The sequence below is a fragment of the Urocitellus parryii genome, chromosome 11, assembly GCF_045843805.1.
Source record: "Urocitellus parryii isolate mUroPar1 chromosome 11, mUroPar1.hap1, whole genome shotgun sequence".
Taxonomy (NCBI): Eukaryota; Metazoa; Chordata; class Mammalia; order Rodentia; family Sciuridae; genus Urocitellus; species Urocitellus parryii.
Genome location: NC_135541.1, coordinates 105289825 through 105303205, shown reverse-complemented (window position 1 = coordinate 105303205; position 13381 = coordinate 105289825). Strand labels below are relative to the sequence as shown.

At 44.1% G+C, this 13381-nt stretch overlaps 1 protein-coding gene across 1 annotated transcript in view; it reads right to left on the bottom strand.

Moving 5' to 3' along the window:
* Positions 1-13381, bottom strand: part of Mov10 (Mov10 RNA helicase) — a 25065-nt gene extending 11684 nt beyond the window's left edge. Inside the window, exons 1-2 of the mRNA XM_077791645.1 lie at positions 13322-13381; positions 12903-13104 (exon numbers count right to left, since the gene is read on the bottom strand). Of these exons, the coding sequence (XP_077647771.1) occupies positions 12903-13039 (137 nt within the window). The 5' untranslated portion in view covers positions 13040-13104; positions 13322-13381. The remainder of the gene's footprint in view (positions 1-12902; positions 13105-13321) is intronic.

Sequence of the window (13381 nt, the reverse complement as noted above, 5' to 3'; positions counted from 1 at the left end):
GGGCAAGGGCCTCTGAGGGTCACTCTGTCCTGGACACACCAGCTCTGCCGCAGAGCAGGCTGGGGCTCAGGGACAGAGAGATTCAGGCTGGGGACAGGAGAAATTTTTAATGTCTTCAGGCAAGGCAATGGGACTTCCCAAGGCAAAATAAAACTGGTTTAAATAGCACGTTGTGGATTATGCACTTCTGAGGAGAAAACCCCACTATGGGCTGTTGATTGGGAGGACTTAGTGAAGAGACAGAAAGAAACAGACTTTTTTGGAGGGTGGGGGTGGGGAGCGAACTTTGGGACAAGGAAAAAACCCCAAACAACAACAACAACAAAAAAAAAGTGGAAAGAGTTAAGGCCAATGGGGAGCCAAATAAGTTGATTGAGAGGAGTAGATATGGGGTCCTGCCTGTGGGTGAGAGAGGGGATGAGAGAGAGCAGAGATGTCCAGAGTGTGGGCAGGGTGGCTGATGAGACAGCAGTTTCAACCGGAAGTCAAAGGGTGCAGGTGGGACCCAAGCAGGAAGGGAAAAGGTCCTTCTCCAGAGATCAGATAGCTTTGTGCCTAGAGAGGTGAAGACAGGGAAAACTGGTCAGCGGGACAATGACCTTGAGGTTCGGCGCCTGGAATTCAGTTTAGTCAACTCCACAAGCACTTACAGAGGTCTGTTAGGTGCCAGGCACTGTGCTAGATGCTGGGGGTTCCAAGATGCAAGAGGCCCAAACCCTGCCTTGAGAAGCACTCGGACTGGAACCCAGAGATTCCAGTGTGTGACCGCAATGCAGCCTCTGAGGCTCCCAGGGCAGCCTAGGGGAGGAGACAGGTCTGCCAACAATGAATGGGCACTACCCAGGCAAAAGAGGGAGGGCACAGTGAGTCAAGGTGAGGGGTGTGACCTCGCTACCTGGGCCCTTACTGCACCTCTGGGAGCCTCGCTTCCCTCCGTTATGAAAAGGGAATAGCAAGGCTTGCTTCTTTTAAAGGTTGCTGTGAGCCTCACCCAAGATAGCAGCATTGCGGCAAGCCACTTAGCCCAGCACCTGGCACATAGGAGACCCCAGTAACAGTGAGTGATGATTAGTATCACATACAGTTTGGTTGCACTAGAGTGAGAAGTGCGAGGGGAGTGGCAGGAGGCAGCAGAGGTAGGCAGGGACCAGATCAAGCATTTTTGACCCTGAATGCCAGCAGTCCTTCACTCCCCTTTCCTGGTACCCCCAGGAGCCCAAGGACACTCCCACATGTGGCGTACTTGATGGACACGTTCAGGATCCAGGCGACTGACACCCTCCCTTGATGTTTTGTAGGGATGGAGAGCAAATCTTCATTCCTAAGAATTATGGTAATCCCTATTAACTCTTGAAGCTAAATCATCATGGTCACTTTCTAGGGCATATGATAAGATTGCTGATGGCTAGGAGCAGTTCCCTGGTGCCCCCTGCCTGTAACTCTGCCCCTCTCCTTCACCCCAGGCAAACGAGAGCAGTATCATTCAGAAAACTTTGAATTGGCTATAATTTGTTTTAAAAAGATAATCATTTGAAAGCATAATGGAAAATGATCAATAAATGTTAGCTACTATTATTAGTATTTGTATTAGTAGTAATAGTAGTACTAATAGTGGCAGTAGTAGGAGTAGTAACAACTTACTTTCAGCCCTTGTCAGAGGCTACCCTGCGGTTACAGAACCACTGCAGTTGGTGGGTTTTAAGCAGGGGAGTGGCAAGATCATATTTGCATTTCAGATCACTCTGGCATCAGGATTGGAGGATGGATTTGCTGGAGGCAAGACTGTAGGCAGGGAGACCAGTTAGAAGGAGGCCATTGCAATTGTCTGGTTAAAAGAACAAAGGCCTGAACAAGGTAGTGATAGGAACAGAAGAGGGGCCAGATCCATCAGATTTAGAATGTCAATTAGCAGAATTTGGTAACTACCAGGAGGGAGAATAGAGGCTGGGAAGAGGAAGGAGTCTAGGATACCCAGATCAATGGCTTGGCTTTGGGAAACATCCCTGAGACAGGAGGCAAAGACAGGAGGAGGAGGTGGTGGAGGAACGGACCATGACATTTGGATTTGGACATGCTGGGTTTGAGACTCCTCTGGTCCAAAGGCAGCTCTGCCTCCATGAGTCAGAAACTGAGAATTCAGGCCAAAGTCAGGGTCAGTGCCTAATGTTAGGGAGTTCTCAGGTGGTACTTATGACCCAGGAAGTGTTTGGGATCTTCCCAGGAAGGAAGGGAAAACAGAAAAAAACCCTCAAGAGAGGGAGGAAAATCAGGAAATTTCTCAAAATCAGGTGTCAGGTCTAAATGAGGGGTCCAGTAATAAAAGGACTGGAATCTAGAGACCATCCTGAGTCTTTTCATCACCAGGTTCATGGGTTGGGGCACAAACTAAAATGCTTACAAAAGCCAGGTATCTTAACACCCATAGCCCCAGCCCACAGCGTCTGCAGTCCCATTTCTGAATCACTCCTGTAGGAATGACTATATGTCTCTCGTAACTGTGGTGTAAGAAAACAACAGAGCAGGCACTTTGAAATGTGGCTTTGGGCTCCTTGGTCAGTGCTGGGAGAAAAGGGGGCTTTGTGGGACTGAACAAAATGGGAACAGCATGCCCGACCTACAGGGGACAACTGCTCCCCACCCCCAGCCACCATGTGGCCAGCAGAGGACAGAGGCCCAAGATGATCTGATCTTCTGGCTTTTGGGAGAAGACAAAATTGAAATTTTAATGTGAAATCTATTTTTGGAAACTTCTGCATGGGCACAGAGGTATACAGAACTCATCTTTGCAACTTCTACTATCCATGTGAGCCCTTAAATACTTTTCGAATAATTTTCTGTTACTCCTACTCAAATTAATTTATCCCTGGTATAAAGTGATAGCCATTATTATTATTATTTTTTAAATCACGAACTTAATATTATTGTTTTCTTTCTTTTTTTGGGGGGGGGTGTTTACCAAGAAGGCTTAACCACTAAACCATATCCCCAGCCCTTTTTATTTTCAGACAAGGTCTCACTAAATTGCTTAGGGCCTCACTAAGTTGCTGGCTTTGAACTTGTGGCCCTCCTGCCTTAGCCTCTTGAGCTGCTGAGATCACAGGCGCATCTGTTGAAACCCCCACACTTTGTGTTACATACATCTAGTCACCTAGATTTCTAGGGATAACTTTCTAGCCAAGACTGAAAACCTGGGTTTTTAAATTTATTAAAAAATACACATTTTTAGCCAGACACTAAAGTTCAATCCCCACTACCCTCCAAACAAACAAACAAACATTTTTTACTATTAAAAAATATTTTGTATGGCAAGAAGTAGGAATAACAGGGGCTAAGGGTGTCGCTCAGTGGTAGAGCACTTGCCTAGTGCACAAGGGTCTGGGTTCCATCTCCAGCAATGAAAAAAAATGTAATATAAACAAATTCAACAGATAAACACCAAAAAGTACTTGAAATGCAGATGACAAAGGGTTAAGCTTAATTTACAAACTAACAAGATGAGCAATTCGATAGAAAAATCGAATATTTAATTTGAAGAACAAATCTAGGTCATCAAAAGAGTATGAATATGCCCCAGATGTAGAGAAATGCAAACTAAAATAAAAATGAGACCTTGTTTTATTCCTATTAGGCTGATAAAAGAGAAAAACAGTTCTAACATCGATTGCTATTATGGTTTATGGAAAAGTGAACTGATACATTGCTGGTAGAAATGTAAAGTATTATGAGCTTTTTTGGGGGCAGTACTATGGAAACATTTATGATCAATGAAAACACAGGGATCCTAGCCACGCATGCGCAGCACCTATAGTCCCAGTTACTCCTAAGCTTGAGGGAAGAGGATCACTGAAGCCCAAGGGTTTGAGGGCACCCCAGGTAAATAAAATAAAATACAGGTATCCTATTAAAAAACTAGATTAAAGACAAAGCAAAAACAAAAAATACAGGTATTCTTAAGACCCAGAACCCATTCCTAGGAAAGTATCCCACGGAAAGAAAAATATCAATGGGTAAGACCACATGCACAGGGATACTGAAGTCATTCACATTTATTTTCACAACTGGAAATGAAACAAATGTCCATCAATGTAATGATGGCTGACTAACCTGTAAACACTCACTCTGCGGAATATTATGCAGTCATTATAAAGAATGCATCAGAACCAGTCACACAGCTAAAATTTTAAAGGATGTCAACAGCAAACACTGACAAGGCAACTGGGACTCTCACTGCACTGTTGGTTGGCATGCCAAATGGTACAATCACTTTGGAGAAAGATATGATGGTTTATGATGGTTTCCTGAAAACTAAACATATACCTACCCTGTATGACTCATTAATTCTGCTCCTACATCTGTCTCCAAAAGAAATTATAATTTATGTCCACAAAACAATTTTATTTGTTCAAGATGTTCATAGCAGCTTGATTCAAAATAACCTCAAAAAAAAAAAGGCAGAAATAGGAACAGATACACAATACAAAACTCATTTATATTCATTCAATGGAACTCAGTGAGAAAAGGAACTACTGCTATACACATCATGGTGAATCTCAAAAATATTACCCTTAGGGGCTGGGGTTGTGCCTTAGCCCTAGAGCGCTTGCCTCTCGCATGTAAGGGCATGGGGTTCTAACCTCAGCACCACATAAAATAAATAAATAAAAATATTGTGTTCATCTACAACTAAAATAAATAAATAAATAAAACCACCTGGTGATTCAGACAATGAAATTGGATAACAACAAAAAAATATTATGCTGAGTGCAAGATGCCTTACACAAAAGAGTACAAAGTGTAAGATTCTATTATATGAAGTTCCCTAGTGGGAAAAATCAGAGCCAGGGTTGCCTCTGGGTGGGTAAAAGTGAAGACTGACTAGGGAAAGGATACAAGGGACCTTCTGGGGTGACCAGATGCTCTGCATCTCCATCTGGGGGATTTAAGTGTTACATTCTATGAGTTTGCAAACTCTGTCCACTTCGCTGAATGTAAATTTTACTAAAAAGAAAAAAGGTAGCTCAGTGGTAGAGTGCTTGTTTAGCATGCATATGGCCTTGCCTTTGAACCCCAGCACAATTTAAAATAAAAAAGAAGAACCCTGATGGGCATGATGGTGCACACCTGTAATCCCCGTGGCTCAGGAAGCTGAGGCAGAAGGATCCCAAGTTCAAGGCCAGCCTGGGCAACTCAACAAGACCCTAAGCAACTTAGCCAGAGCCTCTGGGTTCAATCCCCACTGCCAAAAAAAAAGAGGGGGGGGGGAATCGGGGAGGGAACCATAATAAAATTTGAACTCTCAATGATAATCATGCCTATGTGTTAAGGGGAAAATTATAATTATAAATTACTTAGAAATGCATCATGAAAGACTAAGATAGAGGGATAGATTGATAAGCAGACATGTAAAATGCTAATTAAGAAAAGTGAGGCATGTGCCTATAACCCTGTAGCTCCAGCTACTAGGAGACTGAGGCAGAAAGATTGCAAGTTCAAGTCTGCCTGGGCAATTTATCGAGACCCTGCTTCAAAATAAAATTTTTAAAAAGGGCTGAGGATGTAGCGTAGTGGTAGAATACACACGTGCAAGGCTCTGGGTTCAATCCCCAGTACCAGGAAAAAAAGAGAGAGAAGAAAAGCAAAGTGAGATGCTGAAAATATGCATCACGCAATCCCTTTTTATTCTATTTTATTTATTTATTTGGTAGTGCTGGGACCATACCCAGACCTGCATACTGGGCAAGCACTCTACCCCAGAGCCACATCCCCAACCCCATAATCCCTTTTTAATAAAAACAACGACCAAAAAAAAAAAAATACCCTGGTTGATACTACCTGAGTGTAGAGTAGAATGTGGAAATGGAAATGGGATATGAGATGCTGAGAGGCCCACAATAAAAAGCATACATGAGGATCATAGGTGTAAAATAAGTATGAATGCATAAAGAGAAAAATGAAAGGTCAGTCACCAAAAGGGTTAAAACAACACATTTAAACAGGACAAATGCCTAAGATAAAATGATAAAGGCCTTCATCCCCTCATTGCCAACTGCTTGCTTAACTGAGAGGTAAATCAAACAAATTTCATTTTTTGCATACATATATAAACAGATTTTTCACACACACACACACACAATAAGATTATACATCTACCATACTATTCTGCAGAAGACTTCCACCACCATGGTGCCCTTCCATGACCACGCCCTTTAGAGGCTCTTGGTTCTTTTGAACAGCTGCAGAGGAGAGCAGGATATAAACGCATGTGATGTGTTTATTTCTGCAGTAATACACAGTTAAGCTGCCTATACTTTTTGGATTTTCAAAACGTTACAATCATTATCCTTGCACAAAAATCTTTGTACTTACAGGCAAATGTAACCGACAAATTCCTTGAAGTAGAACTCCTGAGTCAATGAGACTTTACCACTTAGATAATAAGTTCTACCAAGATGCTCTCTAAACAGGTTGTACAAATTTCTGTTCTAACAAGAGTTTGAGAATGCCCTTTTCCAAGTCCCTAATCCAGAAATTTTCAATTTTTAAAATTTTGTACATTCTGATAACAAAAATTGGTAGCTTAAGTCTGTATTTCTCTATCACTAATATAGTCAATGATCTTTCCTTCTGCCTATCAGTCATTTGTATTTCTTCTGCAAACTGCCTGCTCATATCCTTTGCTCATTTTTTTTTTTTTTTTTTTGAGGACTTCTTGATTGTTCTCTTTACCTCTGGCTTTGTATCTCTTCTCTGGCCCATCCCCTAAATAGGCAGGATCATCAAACACAAATCCAATCATTTCTTTTCTCAATTCACAACTCCACACTCTACAAAATTAAACCTAACAGGGGCTGGGGATGTGGCTCAAGTGGTAGCGCGCTCGTCTGGCATGCGTGCGGCCCGGGTTCGATCCTCAGCACCACATACCAACAAAGATGTTGTGTCCACCGAGAACTAAAAAATAAATAAAAAATTTAAAAAAAAAAATTGAACCTAACCTTTTTTTTTTTTTTTTTGTACCGGGGATTGAACTCAGGGGCACTCAACCACTGAGCCACATCCCCAGCCCTATTTTGTATTTTATTTAGAGACAGGGTCTCACTGAGTTGCTTAGCACCTCACTGTTGCTGAGGCTGGCTTTGAACTCCAGATTCTCCTGCCTCAGCTTCCGGAGCCTCCCTTTCATAAGGCACACTCAGATCTTCCATGGTAACAATGGTAAACAAACACAACATCCTCCTCCTCCTCATGAACAGAAAACTTTTTTTTTTTTTTTTTTTTCTGGTACTGGAGATTGAACCCATGGGCACTGTACCAAGCACCTACATTCCCAATCCTTTTGTATTTTGAGACAGAGTTTCACTAAGTTGCCCTGGCCGGCCTCTAGCTCCTGATCCTTCTGCTTCAGCCTCCCGAGTGGCTAGGATTACAGGTGCACACCACTGTGACCAGCAACAGAAAACTTTATTGAGGTCTTACTGTATGTTGTTCTAAGTACCTGGATGCATTACCACCTTTTCTTCTTTCATCTTCATGTTTTGTTTTTCCCCATTATCTCATTTAATCTTCACAACGTTCCTTTGAAGTAGCAACTATCATTTTAAAGAGGAAGAAATTGAGGTACAGACTCTTATACCCTGCCAGGCCTCTAATCAACCCACCCTTAGTGGTACTGCAGCTGTTCCCAGCAACTTGGATCACTGTGCACCTCTGCAGAATTTCCTACCCTTGTGGACATCCTTAGTCTTCCTTGTTCTGTCCTTGGCCCCTACAGTTTGTTGCTTGAACAATGACTAATCTTTTTAGACCCAGTTCAGAAAAGGCCAAAAGCTACAGGAATGGTTATTTCAGAATGTAATATCAGATTTGGAAGTGAAAATAAATGGATATCCAGTTGCATGTTTTACAAACTCTGAGTTGCTTCCTTCATTAATGTTGGAGACCAGGATTTTTTCTTGTTCTGGGGATGAAACCATAGAGCACTTTACCACTGAGCTACATCCTCATCCCTTCTTATTGAGACAGGGTCTGGCTAAGTTGCTTAGGGCCTCGCTAAACTGCCCAGGCTGGCCTCAAACTTGTGATCCTTTTGCTTTAGACTCCCAAATTGCTGGGATTACAGGTGTGTGCCACCACACCAGCTAGACCAGGATTTGTATAAAACTAAGATAAAATAGAATACAAATACCAGAGGGCAGGAGTGAGGCTATGTATTATTTCAGGATCACATACTGTTTTGTGAAAGTGGTATATACTTGGCCCCAAAGTAAAATGTACTTTTTTAAAAATTATTTTTTATTTTTAGGTGATACAATATCTTTATTTTATTTTTATGTGGTGCTGAGGATTGAACCTAGTGCCTCATGCATGCTAGGCAAGCATTCTATCACTGAGCCACAACCCCAGCCCCAGTAAAATGTACTTTTTACTGTGGCTAGAGATCCAAGCACCAAGGCACCATCCACGCCAGAAACCAGATGATCTTTCTAAAATCCTACTTTGTTAGTCTTCTACTTTGAAACTTTCTATGCTTTTATATTTCTGTTAAGATTAAAAACAAAACAAACAAAAATCCCGCACATCCATCCAGCTTCTGCCTCCATCTGGTTTCATGTTAGCGGGTTCTCCCGAGGTCACCCCAAGACTTTGAAGGTGTAGTTCCTTCTGTCTGGAATGCTCCCTTCTTGCCTCTTGAATCTGTTAATGCCTTTTAATCCTTTAAGATTCTGATCAAATCAGTAATCCCCGTGGCTCTGGAGGCTGAGGCAGGAAGATTGCAAGTTCAAGGCCAGCCTCAACAACTTAGTGTGGCCCTAAGAAACTCTGTGAGACCCTGTCTCAAGATCAAATATAAGAAGAGCTGGGATTATGGCTCAGTGGGTAAGTGTCCCTGGGTTCACTCCCTAGTACCAAAAGGAAGAAAAAAAAAAAAAATCTGCTCCAAAATCACTATCTCCCAGAAACTTCTAATTCCTGGACCAAATCAGGTCTCCAAGTTATCATATACTCTCAATGCACACTGGACTTTTTCTTACAAGCACTCATTATGGCAGCAATTAAAGAGTTACCTGGGGTTGTAGCTCAGTGGTAGAGCACTCGTCTGGTGCAGGAGGCACTGGGTTCTATCCTCAGCACCACATAAAAATAAAATAAAGGTACTGTGTCCACCTACAACTTGTGTGTTTGTGTGTGTGTGTGTGTGTGTGTGTGTGTGTACATATATAAACTTATCTGTTTAATTGCTACCCCTTTCCATAAACAGATTCCTTCTGTATATCTCTGGTACTGGGCAGTTTTGCTTTGCTCATAGGAGGCACTAGGCCAATATTTCTTGAAAAAAAAATGAGCCTAAAGTAAGAATTATCTTACCTCAGAAACCTTTAGAGGCATCAGTCCTTACTCCGTACAAAAGACTCCTAAATCATCACTGTACCAAGAAGAGCTGCTACTTACAAAGCCAGTGCAATATGCTAGGAATGCAATGCTAAGCAAACGATAGCTCCTTTTGGCCTCAGGTAATCCTTGAGAGAAAGGCATTATTGTACATATTCTTAAAATTGGGGAGATGGAAGATTAGATAAATGTTCAAAACCAAATGCAACCACTGTGTGGCAGAGCCAGAATAGAACTCCAGCTACCTAAACACCATACTTGCACTTTAGTACTATATTGCATTTGTCTGGACATCTGACAATCCCTACTAGATTATAACTTTGAAGACAGAAACCAAGGCACACACAAATAGTAGAGCTTTATTAACTACATTTGCTACATGAATGAGAAGAGACTGGAAAAGGAAAGAGTTGAGAGAAGAGCATTTCATGACACCACAAAGTAACCTAGTTGGAGTGTGTTGCAGTGTCCCTAGAATTACTGACAATGGTGACATACTATTCCCTCTTGCCTATTCTCCTGTAGATCAACTCTACTAATTCAATTGGCTTCTGTAAGCATTTATTGAGCATCTACTATATTCAAACTCTATGCTGAGACCTGAAGGCAGATGCAAATATGCTCAAAGATAGAAAAATCTGAAGTCAGGCAGAGGGCTTGCCTGTAATCCCAGTGGCTCAGGAGCCTTAGGCAGGAAGACTGCAAGTTCAAGGCCAGCCTCAGCAATTCAACAAGATCCTGTCTCAAAAAATAAAAAAAGAGCTGGGGACACAGCTCAGTGGTAAAGCACCCCTGGGTTCAATCCCCAGGACAAATGAAATAAATTAAAAAAATGAGTAGAAGGGCTGGGAATGTGGCTCAAGCGGTAGCGCGCTTGCCTGGCATGCGCAGGACGGGCTCGATCCTCAACACCACATAAAAATAAAAAATAAATATTAAAAAAAATGAGTAGGAAAGTTCTCTTTAATCACAACAGAAATCTCCTCTCCTGGTGGGCAGGAAGGGAAGGTCTACAAGGTCTATTTTTGCCTTTTGGAGTGACAAAGGAGAATAACATTCTTCCCTCTGACAGTCTATAAAATATTCAAGAATATAAAAACTACCTTGTCCTCTCTGTTTTTTCTCTTTTTAGGGCAAACATCTCTGTTTCTTTGACTGGGTCTTATAATAGGATATGAACCTCCTCCTCCTCCTCTTCCTCCATGTAGGATATACTGAAATTTTATCTATCCTTCAAGCCCAAGGTCATTGCCACCATCTACATCACACTCTAATGTCTAAAGGGAGTACTATCTTATTTGCATAAAAAACAAGTGCACACAATATGTCTCTGAGAGGAAGAGCAAAGCAGGAGGGCCCTGGATTCTCCCCTAAGCACTGCAAAATAAATAAATAGCGCTCATGGTAGTCTCAGCTATTTAGGAGGCTAAAGGCAGGAGAATGGCTTAAGCCCAGAAGTATGAGGCCAGCTTGAATTGAGACCCCATCTCAGCAGCAACAACAAAAGCCTAAAAATTACTTAAAATCCCCCAATTCACCCATCCATGGTTTTCAGTGTGCAATCCAACAGAGCTGTTTTTCTCCCTATAGTGAAACATATTGTCTATCTTCAGTTTAGAGTGACAAAGACTCTCCTTGATGAAATGACAGCCAGGCTCCCCTGAACCCTCTTCTAGATTATCTCAGTTTTAGCAACAAGTCTAAGTTGGCTGAGTGAGAATTCTCTCACACTTGAAATAAGATCACACTTCACAGTTGATGATCAGTTCCTTATTCTCCACCTTTGATATATAAGTATTTGGTCTGCCTTTAATAAGAATCCTATAGGTCATTTTAGCAAGATTCCTGCCTCTCCAACTCTTGATGTTTCCTCTTGGTAAATTCCTATACGCTGACCCCTTCATCTGCTCATTGACTATAAATCCCCAGCTGTGCTTGCATGTTTGAAGATGAGATCGGATCTCTCTCCCCTCCTGCAACAGTCCTACTGCCAAAGAAGTAGCTGACCTGTGTTTAAAGCCATGTTGTACTTTGTGAAAATAGACTAATTCATGTACAGAAAATATTGATATGAAGTGATCCAAAGGTAATTACTTTCTTTTTTTTCTTTTTGTACTGAGGTTTGAACCTAGGGGAGTTTTGCTCCTACATCCCCAGTTCTTTTTATTTTTTGAGCCAGAGTCTCACTAACTTGCTGAGGCTAGCCTCAAAATTGCCATCATCCTGCCTCAGCCTGCTGAGTTGCTGGAATTATAGGTGTGGCCCAAAGCGCCTGGCCTCCAGCCTTTTACTATCTCTATTAATCATTCTTTTAATTTTATCACATAGCATAGTATATTGCATACGCTGATATTATATGCATATCACAGCCTTTATTGCTCCCCTTGGGATTGTGTATTTTTTCTTCTTTGTAATCCCTAAAGTGCCTAGCACCCTATGAGGGCATGCAGCAGTCCTTGTCATTTTTGCCCCTTCCTCAGATGGTGCTCACACCCATTACTATTTCTCTAAAAACGTGACATCAATTATGAAAAACGATACTCCAGATATGATCTATTTGGTCAATATGAATCCCTACCTCCTCCCCTACCCCAAAATATATTCCTATTAAGTCAGTGTGAGACCTGCACAAAACCATGGCAGCCGTATCTCACCCATCTTGGCCTTTCGGTCGGCTACAACGCAGTCTTTTTCAGGAGATCTGTTCTTAAGCCCCCATTCCCGTTCCCGTATTTATTTGTACAATTCTTCATACGCATCCCTGTTAAACTGTTTCTTGGTTTTCTGCCCAAGGCAGTAGCCTGTTGATAGAGGTGTTTTGGAAACACAATTCTATGGTTTGACAGAAGTCTCTTTGATTTTCACTTGGGTGGTAACAGGAAAAGGAGACCAAATACCTTTAAGCCACAGGGTAAAAGGGGCCTCTAGGAGGCTGTCCCTGGCCCTGGTCTCCATGGAGAAGCCACAGGTGCTAATGGAGGTCTGGTGCCTACGTAGTTTGTCCCCTTTTCTCTTTTCAGGGCTCCCTGAGATTTTCCCTCCTACATTGGGTCTCCCAGACAGCGGACCCCCGGGACCGCAGCCCCTCAACACTCGGGTGGCGGTGCCCGCCAAGCCCGCGCAGCCAGACAGCGCCTTCCCCGCGCTCCCGCGACGCTGGGCCCCTAGGCAGGCGCCCCTCCCCCACCGCGAGCACTGTCCCCGGCCCCGCCAGCAGCGCGTGGGCACGGGACCCCGTTCTGGGCCGGGTCCCGGGGGAGGGGGCGGGCTGCCCGGGAGGTTCTCCGCGGGGACTCCGCGCAGGGGCCCGGCCCGTGCGGAACGGGCGGGCTCCCGGCGGCGCTGGCGGGGCGTGGGCAAGGCGCAGGAGGGAGGTCCGCGCCGCCCCAGGACGGGCCTGAGCCGCAGGGAGCTGCGTCCTCCGCGCCCCGCTGCGGGCAGGCTGGACCCCGTGGGAGTCTTGGCGGCGCACAGGGCCCACGATTCGGGGCCGGGGGTGCGTTGGCCCGTACCTGATCTTGAAGTCGCGGTTATAAACGGTTCGCAGCCGCTCGCGATCTGTCTCCATGTCCAGTCCTCGAACGACTAGGAAACTCTCGAAGCACTGGCCCGTCTCCCGGAGCTGCCGGCAGCTGAACTTACTGGGCATCGCGGCGGCGGCTGCGGCCCAGGCAGGAGGGTCCGTGGAAATGAAACTGAAAGTCGCCGCCGCGGCTAGAAGTTGGCGGCCCTGCGATGAGGGTGCAGAAAGGGGAAGCCCCCTACCTCTGACCCTCTGCTCCTGCAAGCTCCCTTTCCCCCACCAGGCTTCCCTCCGCCGTTCTTTCCCTACCTGAGCCTTCCCTTCGGTCTCTTCGTCCTATCCCCTCCCCCTCTTCGCATTAACTCTTTCCTCAGGAGTCTGACCCCTCCCTCAGGGCCCTCCCCTTACCCCAAGCTCCCTCCCCTGGCTTCCAGCCAGTATCTGAACGTGGCCATCGCCAAGGGCCCC